This window comes from Fundulus heteroclitus, chromosome 4 (genome assembly GCF_011125445.2).
Source record: "Fundulus heteroclitus isolate FHET01 chromosome 4, MU-UCD_Fhet_4.1, whole genome shotgun sequence".
In the NCBI taxonomy this organism is placed as follows: domain Eukaryota; kingdom Metazoa; phylum Chordata; class Actinopteri; order Cyprinodontiformes; family Fundulidae; genus Fundulus; species Fundulus heteroclitus.
This window is the reverse complement of record NC_046364.1, coordinates 35,690,882-35,708,331: the sequence shown is the minus strand read 5'-3', so window position 1 is coordinate 35,708,331 and position 17,450 is coordinate 35,690,882. Positions and strand designations below refer to the sequence as shown.

General features: G+C 41.0%; 1 protein-coding gene across 1 annotated transcript in view; it reads right to left on the bottom strand.

Moving 5' to 3' along the window:
- Nucleotides 1-17,450, bottom strand: part of LOC105930480 (insulin-like growth factor 1 receptor) — a gene marked incomplete in the record, with an annotated part of 83,733 nt that overhangs the window by 4,681 nt on the left and 61,602 nt on the right. The window contains 14 exon segments of the mRNA XM_036136479.1: nucleotides 23-252; nucleotides 345-415; nucleotides 935-1,031; nucleotides 1,127-1,286; nucleotides 1,940-2,073; nucleotides 2,187-2,491; nucleotides 4,412-4,619; nucleotides 4,709-4,876; nucleotides 6,018-6,253; nucleotides 6,445-6,571; nucleotides 6,806-7,014; nucleotides 10,545-10,689; nucleotides 10,918-11,054; nucleotides 11,591-11,894. Of these exon segments, the coding sequence (XP_035992372.1) occupies nucleotides 23-252; nucleotides 345-415; nucleotides 935-1,031; nucleotides 1,127-1,286; nucleotides 1,940-2,073; nucleotides 2,187-2,491; nucleotides 4,412-4,619; nucleotides 4,709-4,876; nucleotides 6,018-6,253; nucleotides 6,445-6,571; nucleotides 6,806-7,014; nucleotides 10,545-10,689; nucleotides 10,918-11,054; nucleotides 11,591-11,894 (2,531 nt within the window).

Sequence of the window (17,450 nt, the reverse complement as noted above, 5' to 3'; positions counted from 1 at the left end):
CTGAGGTGTTGTTTGTACGTACCACATGATGGCAATTAAACTCCTTCATAACAGACGCCTCGTTGAGAAACTCGATCCTCTCCCTCATGCTGGCCGACTCGTTCACAGTCTTGACGGCGACCCGCGTCTCCGGCTCGTCTTTGACCACACCCTTAGCCACGCCCTCGTACACCATCCCGAACGACCCCTGGCCCAGCTCCCGGCAGAGGGAGATCTTCTCCCGGGCCACCTCCCACTCGTCTGGTACGTACACTTTTAAAAGACAGCAGCTTTACATTAACAAAAGCCTCACCGTCTGCGTCGACCGTCTACCTTTACATCTGCTGCATGGAGACTTCGCTTACTTTCTGCGGCGCTGAAGTACTCAGGGTTGACCGAGGCATACAGCACGCCGTTCCCGAGCCGATCGCTATTCCTGGAGGGGGAAAAAAAAAGTGTTTGATTAAAGATTAAACACTTCTTATTAGAGACATTCCTTATGTTGCACTGCTGTCATATGTTTATCTTCCATTCAAACAACATAAAGTGCCTTTGAAAAGCATTCATATCTCTTAAACCTTTACTATTTCGCAACGTTGCAATCACAAACTTCTATGTATTTTACTGGATTTTTTGTGTGATAGAGCAACAGAAGGTAGTGCACAGCTGTGAGAGACGCATAGTTTCCTAAATGTTTCACAAAGAACAATCTGAAAAGTGTGGCATGCAGAACGAGAATATATGAACACTTTTTCCTAAGCACTGCGTGGGCCTGTTCTTCTTCTCTTGTAAAAATAAAAATAAAATAATCAACAGATACTCCAAACAAAACTCACACAAGCAGACAAATGATGGATTCCAGCTGGAGTTTTTTTTTTTTTTGTAGCCAAGTACTACATAACATCGAGACACTAATTTGACTCGCCAGCTTCAAAAATAATTTATGTGGACACACCTTTTTCTGTTGAGGACCACCAACATCGAGACCAAAGAGCAGATTAGGATAATGATGACGATTGGGACGAAGATCATTGCAAAGACGTTTTCGTAACCTGTTGACATAAACATTTTGATGAATCCGGCTGCAGAGGTCTCTAATGCGTAAACAATATAAAAATAAGAAACAAAGGTGAAGTGTTTTTCTTACTTTCAGCTACATAGAGATTCAGGCTTTGTGTCCAGGAGCCATTGCCAGCCAGTGATGTGGCTCTCACTCTGACTGAGTAGTTTCCAGGACTGAGGTTGGTCAGGCGAACGCCACGCTGGGTTCGATACAATTGTCTGGAAACGCATTCGTGTTTCTCGGCCTAACAGACACGCAGACAGAAATGAGCATATGGCTTAAAGTAATTTTAATATTACCAGCATGTTTCTACTGGCAGGAAGCAATATTAACGTTTTGGAGCTGCTAGGCCTGAGTCTCGACTTAAATCGGATAGAGAATCTGGGGAAGGAGCTAAAAATCTGAGTAATGGAAAGGAGGCCTCCTAACTTTAAAGACTTTGAGCTCATCAATGTAAAACAAATGTCTAAATATCAGCGGGAGCATGCAAAATACTTTAATAGCTATAATGCAGATAAACATTTTCCATTAATTAATGAAATAGCTTGTGAAAGATCCTTTTGTATCAAACAAAAAAAAAAATTTCAAAACTGATAAATTGTTTTATTATCTTTTGGTGATGCCCAACTCGTTTACTATCAGAAACACAATTATGGGTTGAATAAAACTCATTTTAAATCCAAATCTGCCAGGGTTCTAAATCATTTTGGCCTCAACTTGAACTAATCTGGTCAAATTAATGGATTTGCTGAGCGGCCAGTTTACATACAACATTTATTTATTTTGGGTTACTAGGTGCTGTGTTGAATATCACTATGAAATGTGAGATAACATTTCAGATTTTTTATTAACATGGGTTTTATTTTACTAAAATGTCAGAATAAAATGTTGTCCTACCTCGGCAGCCAGTTTGAACTTGATCTCGTACATGAGGATGAGTCCGTTCGGCCGAGCGGGCTCCGGCCATCGCAGAAACACCCAGTCCTCGTGGCCCTCCCAGTTCACCGGGCCTGGGATGTCATCCGCCTTTTCTGGAAAATCAAAAGGAATATTTATTTTCTGGCCATTAATCGTCTTTAGTATTCCAGTAGAACAGAACCAGTGACCAATCAGAAACTGGTGTCCTTATCTGTTCTTTTCTAACCTGCGGGCTTGGTCCTGGAGAAGACGAACTCAGCCGCACTGCAGTGCTGCACCTGCCTGTTGCAGGCGTGAACGTCGATGCGGTAAACCGTGAAAGGCTCCAGGCCAGTTATCTGAAGCTCGCGTTCGGTCACCGTTTGCTCCATGACCTCGTAATCCTGTTCGGCCGGCTCCGGGTCAGGGACGCTGCCGTTACCGCCGGCCTGCAGAGGGGGAACCACGGTGCTGTTGACCAAAAGCTGGAAGCGGCGAGCACGAGTAGAGTTGGCCACGCCAAAAAGATCTCTGCGACGCCGATCCGGAGGCCTGTAGGTGAAAAGAAACAGTGATGAAGATGGTGTCATTAAACCTAGACATTTCCTCTCTCCAAGTGTGACTTCATCTCTGCTGGCCTGTTCCACTACAGAGAGAGTCGCTCCACGGAGGATGCTGTCTCGTTAGCACTTCAGACAGCTCTGACTCATCTGCAGTATCTCAACACCTAAGTTAGGATGCTATTCGTGTACTTCAGCTCAGCCTTCAACACCGTGCTCCCAGACATGCTGGCACTGAAGCTCCACAACCTGGGATTATCTGCACCACTCTGCTCCTGGATCAGTGCCTTCCTCACCAACAGGCCCCAGGTGGCGAGGATAGGGAAACGCACATGTAATTATGGTAACACGCAGTGACAATAAAGCTTCTCGATCCTCGAATACCTGCTCTGGAGGCGACAGCTCCTGGCAAATCACGGCATGTCCGTACTTTAACCGCTGCTTGTAGATCAGATTTTGTCTAAATTAACTTTTTCTGTCAGTAAGAATATTTTTAAACTGATTCCCAGCTAAATATTAATAAGCAAGTGTGATACATTAGTTTTAGAGAAGCATGACGAAATAAGCTGGTGACAGGATTGACGTACAATGATCGGCATGTATCCGCTGACAAAAGTCGGTCTGAAAGTTGTTATTGAGGGACGACGACTTAAAGTCAGCCCATTATATCAACAAGGTGTTAAATATAAAGTCAGTAGAAACATAAACATAAAAACTGTTAATCATTTAATCATAAAAACTGTCATCATTTTTGTCCAAGTGTGACATCAGTGAAATCTCTTTTACTGCCTCTGTCCATTAAATATTTATTAACAGCATTACGGCTGCTAAAAGCTGTATAGTTGCAGCAAATGAATGGATGATTTATCAATGTAGGTTTCTCTTTCTAATATTAAGCAGGAAACAGACATTTTTCTTTTAGAGTGGATACTGTAAAAGAAAAAAAAAAATCAATACCTTGTGATTTGTTGCATTTCTACATTCTAGGTGTGTAAACATAAAAAAAGAATAGTGAGCCAGAATTTTTTCTGTAAAGTAGAAAATACGATTGATTGTATTTATTTGGGCTTTACTTGTAAATTTCCAATTGCCGGGAGATTTTTACCGACTTTCAGCGATGCAGAGAGAGGCCGCTTGGACTATATTTGAGAAAGCCATTATTTGGTTGATCAAGCATTTTATCAGAAATATGGATACCGTTTCAATTTATCCAGAATGCGGAAGAATAGTAATTTATAGCGGTTTATAGTTCAGCTAAATTTATTACAGGCAAATCAAAGCATTGCAAAATCAGTGAACGGAAATGAGCCGTAAAATCTCTGACTGGCACGACTTTAAATAATATTAATGTAAAAATCCTGTTGAATTTTAATGTTACTTGGTTATGTAGATTAGAAATTATATATTTTTTTTGAAAACAATAAGAAGAAAAACTTTACAGGATTTTCTTTATTTTAAGACTATAAAGTGGGGACATTTCAAGTGACAATGTCATTAGCTTCTCTCTTTAAAGAAAAGTTCAAACAATTGAATAATTAAAAAAAAAATCTGAGTCTGATTTCCACACCACTGCTTCTGCTGGAACACACAGTTAGTTTGAGGTAAACAGGAAAATGTATCTTCGGAGTCATGCGTCACCTGATGTTGATCTTCACAAGCGAGCGCGTCCAACTCTTCCGCATGTTTATGCCAAGCACACTGAAAGCTAATTTACATCAACTGGGCTGAGACGTGTGCGTATGTTTGTGTGTGGAGGGACCGAGAGAAATAATGTGTTGCAGATGTCTTTGGTTCAAAGCAGGATGCTGCAACCCTGAACCCAGAAAATAAAAACTAAAAAGTGAAGTGAAAACGGAGCTACAGTCACACATCTGAGCTGCACAGTAAAAAATCAGGAAGACGAGCAAGTTACCTTGGTGTAAAAATGGAGTTGTGCAGGAAGTTTTCAAAGACTTTTCGGTAGGAGGCATCGGCGGCTTCGGCCTCCAGGTCTTCCACTGATTTGGGGCAGGGGCAACACGGACCTTTGTCTGCTCCATCAGGATCTGGTTTAGTGGGCTTTGTATCCTCCTCCTGGTCTCCAATCCCTGTGGCAGCGATCCTAATGGGGATCTTTAGCTCTGAATGGAGGAGACAGAAGGATGAGTGGTCCTATCGGGTTTCATTCCACAGAAAGACGTGGTGTGTGCAAACGGTTGTGTGGGGATACCTTTGGAGCAGTAGTTATGCTGGTACAGCTCCTTGTCTTCAGCTTGTTGCTGCCACTTCACCCAGTAGTAAGTCTGATTTCCATTGGGCGAGACGGGGGGCGACCAGCGGACCACCAGCTGAGTCGACGAGTTAGAGTAGGCCCGCACATCCTGAGGCATGGAGGGCGCTGAAAGGGAAAAGGCACAGCTATAGGAGCTGCAGGGAACGTGCTCTCCTAAAGGATAGGATGCACAGGCTGCCAGGGCAGCTGTGTTTTCCTGACATCACAGCACTGCAGCTGGATTTATTTTATGCAGGCCTTTATGCAGTCTTCCATCTCATCTAATTGAATTACAGTTCTGTAAATCAGCGTCGCTCAATGCCTTTGAGTTGCAGCTGTGTTTATTTCAAATATCCTTCCCTCATCTCCTAAAGATGTGCTTGAATAAGTTTCTGACAAGAAGCCTCACTGTCTCTAAAAAGAAAAATCACCCCAATGCTGCAGGGGGTTTCTGCTGCGTACCAGAAACGGACTGTTCTGGACGTAGTGATGATTTCTGAACTCTCACAACATCTAATCACGGATAGATTCGCAGTTTTAGGCTCTGCTTCACCGTATCACAATTATATGATTAGGATTCTTAGCTGCCTAGTGTCAAAACTATGCATGCTGTGTTGCGTTAATTGACCTAATAATGGCTAGAGATTAGATTGTAGTGCAGTGGAGGAGTCACCAGAGGGCAGTGATCACAAGTAAAAGCAGCCCAGAAGAAATGAGTGAGGAGGCTCAAACACCACAGGTGTGCCAGACAAAGCTCTGGATTAACTGTAGATCTGTATTTTTAATAAACTATCATGAAAAAATGTATTTCTATAATTTAATTCCAAGGGTCCAACTCTTGATTCAGAGTCATTACACAGAGATTAGAGTATTTTCTTTCTATTATTATGGCTTGTAGGAAATTAAAACAAGAAATTGGGCTTCTCAAAGAATTTAATTGTTATATAGGATCAATAAAGAAATTAAATGTTATGCTATGGCCATCTTATGGAAAGTTAAGTGGAAGGAAAACATGCTAAAACAGAACAATTTTTGTGTTCTGAACAATTTTTGTGTTTGATGTAAAAACATTTTTTCCCCTTTGTACAAATTTTGTAATAAATCAGTTTCACCAAGTCTTGCGTTAAGCAATTTTTTCAAGTAGCACAAATATATTCCAAAAAGGCTAAAAATACAGATAAATGCTTTACATTACTGTCTCAAACCCTATGACCATTGCAACAAGATCAACAGATAACCAGTAAAAAAAAAAAAAAAACCTACATACCAGAGGGGCTGGTGCGGATGTAGACCACCTTGCTCTTGGCGCCGGGCATGTGTTTGTCTTCCACCATGAGGGTGATCGCTTTAACAAAGACGGCGTATTGCGTCCAGGGTTTCAGGCCAGAGAGCAGAACCCCGGGGTCTGTTTCCTTATCCAGTCTCAGTTCCACATCCACCATATTCCAGCTGTTAGAACCGCAACCATCCTGCCGCTCAAACTCTGTGATATTCTGGAACGGCCTGGAAAGATCGGTCAGTTTGTCAGCTTAAGAGTTTAAAAGCGGCAGAAATTAAACATCCAGAAAAGAATAAAACATTTGTGACCTTATTAAATCAAGACATATTTTAGCTACGTTAATATTTTTTTACCTCCACTCTCAGCAGTGTTCATCTGGGGTTAAAAGAGCAGTAAATAAGTGAAACAAACTTACGCCTCCTTGTAGTAAACTATAAAGCTGATGAGGTCTCTGTAGTCAGGAGGTCGGTAGCGCTGCCATGTCAGCTTGATCCTGGTGCTGCTGGTGCTGTTGGACGTGAACTGCAGGATGGTGCTCTCACCTAAGAGGGCAGCAAATAATTAAGAAAGATCACCTAAAGTACTTCAATCTGTGCACGCAAAATTAGGCTGCAATTAGTCTTGCAGGGAGTATGATGCTGTAAATACTGACATATGCTTCAGAGGGGAAATGAGTACATAGGAGGTGTTTGCAAACTGCTCCTAAACTAGAGTAAACTGGACGTAGCAATTTAAATGCTTGTGGTTTTTGGATGGAGGTTCGTTTTGCCTCTTACAGCTGGCTCTGTCGCCATTGTTTCGGAAGTCCGTCTCATCAAAGCGGCCCCGGACGCCCGTCTTTTCCCACATCTTGCGGATCTCCGACATGCACAGCTTCGGGTTGACCCTGAAGAACAGCTTGCCCGCTTTTATGGTCAGGTTGTGCTGCTTCCAGTCCCAAAGATACTGGAGCTGCTGGTTGTCGAACGCTGAGAAGGCGTACATGCTGCAGGGACAAACCAGATAAACAAGCTAGGAAAAGCAAGCCAGTAACACGGTGCTTCACTGTAAATAAGTTTGCAATGAATCATGCCAGACTGCAAGTAAACATGCTTCACTTTTCTTATTTTAACTCTTCAAATAAATCTTTTTTTTTTTTAAACTGACAAAAATCACCTAGTAAATCACTTTATTAACCAGACAAGAGTTTATGAATCCCTGGGTGACATCCAAACATCAAGGAATGAGTGTAATGTGGACCTTGGGACGGTTAGACTCCAGCGAACTCAAAGACAAACAGAGGAAGGAGGGAGCGAAGGGCTCACCATGACCCTGACAACCTTTCCAGGCACTGCTTGGAGGTTATCCTGCATCCAAGGTTTGTGTAGACTGTACAGTCAGGCAAAACATCGAGGCTACTGACGAGTGAATAACACGCTCACGGCACTTGTTAGCGGGCCAGATGATACATTATGTATTTAAGCAGAAACAAATGGGCATGTTTAAGGATTTGAGTGAGTTTGACAAGAGTGAGACTTTTGACAGCTGGACGAATGAGAGCGTGACCTTAAGAAAGACGACTCTAGAACAAACTGTCCCAGACATGATGCCGCCGCCACCGTGCTTCCCTGTGGTTTGTTGATGCTCAGCATCAAACACGTCCTTTTGAATTATGGGAAAAAAGGTTCCAGCGTTGATTTCCTCAGACCAGAACACAATTAATGCATTTGGGAGACTTTAAAAATTCTTTAGAAAATTTAACCAGGCCCAGACATTTGAAGAATACAGGAGATTTTCGTCACATGTACTACACGTGACAGAAATTCCCGTAGCTTCTGTAATGTTGCCATTTTTTCCTCATCATTTCAACTTTGGAAGAAAGAAAAGTTCTTTATAACGTCACCGTTGCTCAAAGTAAAAATGTGTTTACTGTGTTCTGCAATAAACCTAATCCGTCTGAAATTATTTTGTACCCTTCTCCTGACTAATACCCCTTAAAAATCAGATTCCTCTGGGAGATGTAAATAAAAACAGTCTAACATAAACAGCTCAATTATTTGGGGTGAATAATAAGTATTTTGTACTGACTGGTATTCAACATTAGTGGAAATGAGGTGTCTTATTTTAAACACAGCCACATCCTCAGGTACAAGGTATACACGCTTATACAACAAGATTTTCTTAGGTTTTTCTAAATGTTTCCTTCTAAGATATGTCAATCAGTTTTTCATTCAAGCTGTCCAGGATATATGTCACATTACAAGTGGAAGATGTTCTTAACAGGGGTGCGTAGACTTCATGAACATTTCTAAATATTGTTGCAGATCCTCTGCAGCCTTTAATGAAAACAGCATTCCCAATGTGCCATTGGCTCTGTTAGCAGGATAATTCACAATGCCACAAAGCAACCAGGGGTTAAAAACGGTTTGTGAAGCACAACAAGAAGTTCAAGGCTTTGACTGAGTCCAACTTTCCCAGATCTTAATCCAATCAAGTATCTGTGATATGCTGGGCGAACCGGTCCAAGGAGGAGCCACCTTGCAACTTACAGGACTTAAAGGATTTGCTTGCTAACATCTTGGTGCCAGATACCACAGCTCACCATCAGGGGTGTAGAGAAGTCCATGTGTTGACAGGCCAGGGTTGCTTTGGTAGGAAAGGAGGGACCGAAGCACTACTAGGCGAACAGGGATAAAGTTGTGCCTGACAGTTTTCTCTGCCATTAGAAATCGGATGCTTAAGTGAAATCAATTAATGTTCCACAGTAGCTACAGATATAACCTGTAAAAATGCAATCGGACAGCTGCAGTATATTTAGTTAGATGACTATGTTTAGTGGAAATCTTTTCACTTTATCTATGGACATTTCTGTAACTGTCTTTGGAAGGAATGTTTTTGAAGCACCTGTGGGTCTCTAACATGTTCAGGATATCTTATTTGTGGACAAATGTTGAGAAAAATGTATTCTGGGTTTTACTAGCGATCCCATGAAGGCTGAAGACACTATGCATAAAATACATAACATATTATATGCTTCCACGTGCAAGGAATGGCAAGGATACAACAAATTCTAGCCTCAATGAGCTTACTAACATGCTTTACAGACTTCGGATAAGTAACGTATTAACCTGATCAATGCATCTATTCAGAGTTAACTTTTGGCTCAACTATGAAAGTGGAAGAAAAGCCACAATGTGCTTGAAATGTCCATAGTGTGTACAAGATTTATATTAAACCAAGTGGAAAAACATTAACAGTTTTCTGAGGTTATGTCAGCTATCCATTCAGGTTTGAACACTGAAAGAGCCATAGTTGTGTAACAGAATACCTCATATTAATTTAGACAATCAACAGGAGAAAAAAAAAAATACATGTTGAGAGAATCATGAAATGTGCTTCAGAAAGCAGCTGTTCATCTACCTGCGTCAGAAAGAACAGCAGGAACAATGGAAGTTATATGCTGCACGGAAATCCTAAACAGAGGGCAGAAACTATAATGACTAAAGGGATTAGGGATGCACCAATATGAAAATTTGGACCGATGTCGATTTCCAATATTAATATTGCTGTTATGTCCGATAACCGATATTTATCAACGTGTGTGTGCACAAATATTTACGTTTCTGTGATTGTTCAATTTTGTAAAAGTTTGTATCGACTGAAAACTATTCTAACTGAATTTTTGAAGGTGGGTTTTAGTTTAGACTTACACACTGCTTTTTTTTTAAATCTCTGCTTGATTAAAAAAAGAAAAAAACACAATCCCGGCAGTGATGCATCACTGTCACTTTAACATGACTGCATGACCAACACCTTCACCTCCCCCTCTTTAAAAACAGGTACAGTATAAAGGGCAACTAGCTGGAAATAAACATTGGTTGTTAATATTGGCCCAGTTTTATTTATCGGACCGATATCAATATTTAAAAAAATTACTAACATTGGCCAATACCGATGTTAATGACGGTATATCGTACATCCATAGAAGGGATGTTGTTTTAGTTTTATGGTTACTGCAACATTAAAAAAAGCCAAGTCCGACCTTTACGAACCAGGAAAGGTTTTGCACCTAAATAACTGAAAGCATAAAATGATACAGCAGCACTTCAGCAAACTGAGCTTCATGAAAAAAAATGGCCAACAGGAGCAATAGTTGTTTATTGAGGATTAGCTTCATAAGTCATAAATCTTTAGAAACACAAGGCTGTCCTGCAGAAACTCCTGTTGGGATTTGATAATTTTTCTGTCCAGGAGAAACGTAACTCTGTAAAAACAAGACATTACTGTTCTGAACTTTGAAGCAACAGAGTTTTTAAGCTTCAACACATGGTATTGATTTTAATAAGGTATTGGGATATGACTTCAGCAAATAGGTGTACTTAAATGACTCGGATCAGTATTACAGACAAAAAGAAACCTGGTCAGACCACCCCTAACAAAACGTATTAAAAATCTATAAGCAGGTTATAAGTCAGATTTAAATAAAACATGTGGCTGTGCTGATTTAAATAAGTTTGTGGTGACGAGAGGACCTACTCTTCATAAAGGCTTTCTCCATCGATGTATCTCAGGCTGCGGAGGAAGGCCAGCGAGGTCAGAGTGTGAGAATGTCTGATCCGGACGTAACCCGTCACCCTCTGGATCAAACCTGTGAAGCTCTCCAGCTCTGCCACCATGTTATCTGAAAACACACACCAGTTTTATGACATCACGTTTTTGTTTTTGCTACGCATACATTGGTTCAAAATAATTCCCAGTTTGTAAAATTATTTAAACCTTCATACAGTAAAAAGAGGAAGCCTGTTAATACCGTTTTAACATCTTAGAACTCACTGAAAACTTTTACAGCAGCCCTTAAAGTAAAGCTGAAGTGACGTGCGGCGCGGCTGCGGTGCCCTGCGGTACTTACGGCCTCTGCGGATGGTGATTTGCAGGTCGCCTTTGATAACAGTGCAGCCTTTGAGAGACTGAGCGGCATCCATGGAGTCAATGGTCTTCCCGTCGCACACTTTGTCGCACAGGCCATCGCAGGCAGTGCACGTCATGCTGAGGGTCACAGAGACGGATGAAGAAGAGGAAGAACGCGGTAAATGTACACCTTCAATAAACACCTTTGACAGTCTCCGAAAGAACGACTTTAACCTTTTATTTTCTGCACGTTTAAAAATCTCTTGTTCCACAACATATGAGGAGGAAAACCCCTTACAAGTAGTGTCTTTTAAAAATGTTGAAACATCTGGAACATTTTCCTATTTTATCAAATTACAACTACAGTGAGAAACATAGGTAACATCTCCATGTCTAGATATGCAAAGCTAGTAGAGACATGCCTTAAAGAACCGTAGCTGTAATTGCCACAAAAGCTGTTTTTACAAAGTATTAACTAAGAGGGACTGAACACAAAAACCAGCCACATTTGACAGGTTATTATGTATGATGCAATCATGCCCTGTGTTGTATAGGTCTATGAAATCCATCCAAATAATGGAAGTTTGTGGTTGTGGCGTGGCAGAGTTTGAATGTGTTTAAGCAGCATGACTAATTTCCAAAGCGTTTAAAGCTCCGGGTTAACTGCAGCTCACCTGTCGGGTGTGGATCGCGTGTACCCGGATGGACAGTCGGTCATACATTCCCCGCCATGGATGACGAAGGTGTAGTAGTCAGGGAGGTGCACTTTAGAGCAAAACTCGGCGCTGATGCAACGCCAACCCTCGAACCTGTACGTGCCTGGCGGGCAGTCGGCCACACATCTGCCGTTGTGGTAGTAATGCACACATGCGGCGCATGCGGTGTCGTCGTCGGGAAGCGTGCAGCTGCCCAGACACTGAGGATGGCAGCACTCACCGTCGGCTGTGCACGCCTGCCGTCCACACTTTTCAGGACACTCTGGAGGATAGGAACAGAGAGAGGGGGAGAATGTTTAAACATGCAGAAAATACCTTTTATATAAGTAAAAAATAGCAACAGATATGTTTTTTTTCTTTAGTTAATTCACATTGGCTAGCTTTTGCAAACACAAAAGCAGAATTAAAACCAGTCAGAACTGAGTGAGCTTGAATAAACCTTTGGCATGACATTAGTGCCTAAAGGAACAATTTGCATTTACAGGAAAATTAATGACATGGCGCTAGCAAAACACTAGGAGCCACTCAGATAAAAAAAGCATGAAGACTGCTTCAAACCCAGACAATAAAACATTTACATTTTCCTTCACTTACTCTGGCACCCTCTTAAAAAAACAAAAAAAAAAAAACAAAGAGACATTATAACTGATGGCAGGTGAATTAAATAAGGTACTGAAAAAGAAGCGCTGACAGCTATAAAAGCTCGCTGGCTAACATCTGAACCATCTAAATAAAGCATGGGGTTATTGCAGGGAAATAAAAGCTAAAAGTGCACCTTAAGCATCAACACACAGGTGAGAGTTTCACTCATCTCTAGTATCACTCAGTTGAGAGGCAGACCTGCGCCAACTCACCTACGAATGTTTGCCACAGAAACAAAGACTAACGGCTAAATAAACATAGGCAGTTTTGTAACATAAAAATATCACGGTTCGCTAGTTTGTGTCAGTTCTAAAGCCATAAAGCAAAGGAGAAGTTTATCTGAGAGAGGAAATAGCTGGAGGAACAGTAAACTGCCATATTTTTTTTGCAACGTCGTCTTACTGGGTCAGCCAGAGGCTGCGTTTAAACACAAACTAAACAAAGTGAAGTTTGTAGGAAACAATGCTGAGTTTTCAAGGATGCTGCTGAGTGACAGAGCGGTCGGACGCGTTTCAACTTCCTGTCTCCACCGAATCTTTCAAACAAAAATAAAGACGGCAAGGCGAGAACTGGTGCGCACTGCTGCCTCCTGTTTAAATGCAGCAGGTTTGTCATAGACGACTTATTTCAAACTGATGCAGGAACAGTCGGGTCGCTTATGGGAACCGGAGGTCCGTTACATCCAGAGATAAAATGCAAAGGGCAGATTCCAAGACGATGTTGTTGGTTTCTTAACGGAGATTAAACGAGTCGGTTTTATTTGCAACAAGGTTACTGCTGCATTCAGAAAAAAAAAATGTAAATAAAGTTGCCCCTTTAAAGAGTTTACAGAGTTTAACCCCACAATTCATTACCATTATTAATTTGGTACATAATTATTATTAAAATAAGCATAGGTGTGTTTTACAATTATATTTTGCTATCATTTATTTTCAGAAATGGACCGTCTTTGTGAGGGGATGACCCTCAGGCCCACCTCCTGGCTGATTTTAAAACCAATCAGAACCTCCAGACTGCATGGTCTCACCAGCCATTCAGCAAGCTGTTTGTGCTCAGCAGGAGGAAGCCGGCGCTGCATTTTCTGGCACAGAGTGTTCTTTCCCAGATACAATCCCCCCCTCTTTCCAACCCCCGACTCCTTCTCATCCTCTGACCTCTTCTGATGAGGCAACGGCACGCAGGAAGGTGTCATTTATTACAAAGCAAAGCCTCAGCCCCACGGTGATTTACGCAGAAGCCCTGTGTGAAGTTTTGGTGCAGGCTTGAGCCGCAGGTCGTGTCGCCCTCCTGAATACAACCGTGACTGATAGTGAAGGTTGGAGCGATGTGGAGGGGTCACCGAGTACGCAGCGCTGCACAACAGCCTTGCACCAGATGCCTTAAAAATGATGGATTCCAGCTTTTATCCTCCGTGCTACACTGCCATGCACTTTGGACACATGTACTGCAGTCTTTAAATCATCTCTGCATGTTGCTGTAACAGCTGTATGTGAGAATTTCAACACCCAAATCAGCCCAACGGGACGTGGAGTGGACTTCCTGAGGTAGCCCCTAAACAAAAAGGCAGAGGATGTGTGACGTGGAGCAGATGGAACATGAGATTTAACGGTGTTCTGATCTTTGGACTTTAAATTCAATCATAATATTTGGTTACATTTATTGTGTGATAATAAAAATGTGTCAAAAATTCATCAAACTATTTTTGAATATAAATGTATGAATGCATAAAGTTAAATGTTCATAAAAGCAACTAAACCCAAAACTTACCCATCATGCAAAAGGTGGTTTTACCAGACCCGAGCCACAGTACGCAATAGTTGGATTTACACATATTCTGAATAGTAAATGCAGCATTTGTTGATGCTTACATCTAATCAAACATGATTTTTACTTTATTGCCACTATCACATAGTTATCATGTGATAGTGGCAATCATTATCTAATCATTATTCTAATCATTATCATTGGCAACCAGTAAATACTGGTAGAAATGAATTTGTTCGAAGATCCACAGAAAAAAAAAAATGGGGAAAAAAATAAAGAAAAAAGAAGTACAAGAAACAAACCCATAACAGAAGAGTTATATCACTTACTTATCTTATTCTTATTAAAAACAATCAAGTTATTTTGAACCATAACCTTTTGCTCCTAAGGGGGAAAAGTGCATCCGTCTCTGTTTACATCTGTACCCACTGAGTGGAGCTCAAGGATGAAGTTAAGTTACCAGAGTTAAAAACAACACGGACATTTTGGCAAAGGTTTTCCAAGGACCTGCATCTGAAAATAAACTCATTCATTAACCAACTCACTTTAATTTGTAAGCGTGTTAAGTGATCGTCTGTTTTTTTCACCACATTAAAAACACCCCGACATTTCTTGTAAAAGGGGAAGTCAGTACCAGAAAACGCTATCTAGTTGCAGTCGGCACGCAACTTAATCTGGTACGGTGGAGGTGAATATGATCAGATGTCAAGGTGTGCGTTTTATGTTCACTCTATTGAGACTCTGGCTATCTGTTAGCCACCAAAAAAAAAAAAAAACGCTAAGGTTAGCAGCTGCTTCCAGCTTCAAATTGGTGCTAAAGTAAAAAGCTATATCACAGCTTCAAAGCACCTGAACTCCATTTAATCATGCAATGTTTATAAAACTGGCTCAGATATGTTTGGCTGTGTTTCTGTCCTAAATAAAGCCACAAAAGGAGTTACTAATACCGCTAGCTTCCTAGCCTCGTGAGACCATCCTGATCTCGCGAGCTTTCAAGGCTTCACTCGCAGATCAGTCTGGCTACTCTCCGTTAAAGAAAATTTGGAGCCGTTCACCAATCAGCGTTGGCTTTGAGGCGGGTTGAGGTGTGACGCAACGGGAAGCGCGACAGTTCAGTCTAAAGAACATGGCAGCTTCAGACGATGAAACTAGCGTTAGCGTGGCTATCAAGCAAGTTTTATCGGAATTACAGAGTATTTCTCTGCTGAGCTAACGAGCCTTTACCTGCAGCAGCAAGAGTAGCTTGGCTTGTGGTTGTGTGGTCGTCGTCGCTCGTAACAGAGCGACGACGAATCTGATTGGTTTATTTGGCCCGTCTATCACCAACATAGGCCAATCAGCTAACCAGTATTTTCGCCCCTTTCCAAAATTACTTCAACGGAAGGTTTCCAGATGGATATGCGAAGCAAATCTATCTGGCGGAGTCAGGTAACTAGCTTCCTACTTTCTCTTTAAAATAGAAAGTACTGCGAAATCAGCATGTCTGTGTTTCTCTTTTGTGTATCTTCTGTCTTCTCCAACCCCAAATCGGTCGCGGCAGATGGCCACTCACACAGAGTTTGGTTCTACTGGAAGTTTGTTTCCTGTTAAAAGGAGAGGATTTATTTTACAACATCGCTACATGCAGGCTCAGTGGCAATCAACTGTCCACTGTCATTACATGCTTGTCTAAAAAAGGGGTGAATGTTGCAAGCCAGTGAGTTGATGCAGCTCTAGTTATCAATCTGTAGGGGGCCTGTGTCCAGCTCTTGACAAAGGCCGTTCTCTGCTTAAAGTTGTTGGTGAAAAGAAATCGCCGGTTATCCTGAGTTGAAGTTGGTTCTTCCGGAGCTGCAAACAGAACTGGTGCTAAGCAAGCAATAGCAGCACTTTAGCACTGGAGGTAGATTTGTGGGCAAAGTTTAATTGCTTTTCAGACTTTGATTTCCATATATTGTAGAACGCTTTGACCATTTGATAAGACATTATTTTAAATTACTCAAAAAAATAAAAAGAAATACTGGTGTGGGATTCCAATTTGGCAGTATGGTAAATGGATATTTCAGTTTTTTAAGGCATCTGAAGTAACTTAGATCAGCTCTATTTCTGAAATCCATACCACTTAAATTAGTCAAGTCAGCATTTGGGGTATGCTACAGATTCTCTGAAGCCCAGTAGGTAGTTTGTAAAAACTAAAAAAAAAGTAGAGCTTTTAATGCTTTGAACCACAGCTACAGTGTACAAAAAACTGATCTAGTAGAGACGAAAGTAAAGTAAAACTGGCCAATTTTTATATTTTTGAATGAGAGGGCATAATCTCTGGCAACTCAGCTATTTTTCTGTACTAAATGTTATTTTTCTCCAAACGTATTTAGACTTGGAAAATAATAATAATAAAAAAAGCCAAATGTAATACTTTTCTCAACTTCTTTAGGACCCCAATATTATGCTTTATGCTAAGGTTTTCTTTTCAGAGTACACTTTTTTTATGACTTGTATTTTGAGTTACAAACAGATACTCATAGATGCTATGAATTAATCCCCCCGTTCACACTCCTTTTCAATGTTACCTCGAAAAATACAAAACACAACTGAATATTACATATGCTAAAAGTCAGGCTAAATGTTTCAGTCGTTTTAGAGTAGGAGCTACCACAGCCCAAACTGTGGAAAGTTACCAGACACAGCCGATTGTTGCTGTGTTTTTGAAGCTGGGTCTACTGGACTCCATTCTGGTGAGGTAAGCACTTCCACTAACCTTCGAAAAAAATTCCCCAGCTCAATAAAAAGGGAAATAAGCAGAACTTGGTGGGAAAGTGGATGTTTTTAATGAATAAAAGTAAAAGATGCATGCCTTAGGGTAACAAATATGTTCAATTTAGGATATTTCACTTGCGAGGGAACAGGCTGTGCTTTATGTTTTTTTGAATAAGTTTTTGCTAGTTTGAGGGTATGACTACTATCAGTGCTAATCCACAAGGAATGTGTGCAATGTGGCAGTTTAATAATAACCTTCTAATCCTATTATTTTGTCTTTGTTTCTATGACCTTTGCTAAATGGGACCTTAAATAATCAGACTTATAAACCACATGCAACGTAGAATATTTTAACCATTTTAAAATTCCTAAAGTTCACCACATTTTAAACCTTAAGTTCCTTTCATTGCTCAACATCTCTGGATCAAAAACTAAAACCACAATGACCAACCAAATAACGCTGCAGGATCTGCCGCCTGCTGAAAAAGGTTTTTATTTGCGGCCCCATGGTACAGGTTTTTTTGTTTTGTTTTTGTTTTTCTCAAAAGGAAACAAGGAGAGCAAATGTTCATAGCTTTCTTAAATAACCAAAGAAGCAAAGATGTGCTGCGCCCCAACAAAAAGGCGATTGTAGCAAACTAACATCACAAAAGTATTTGAGTGAAAACGGTGCATT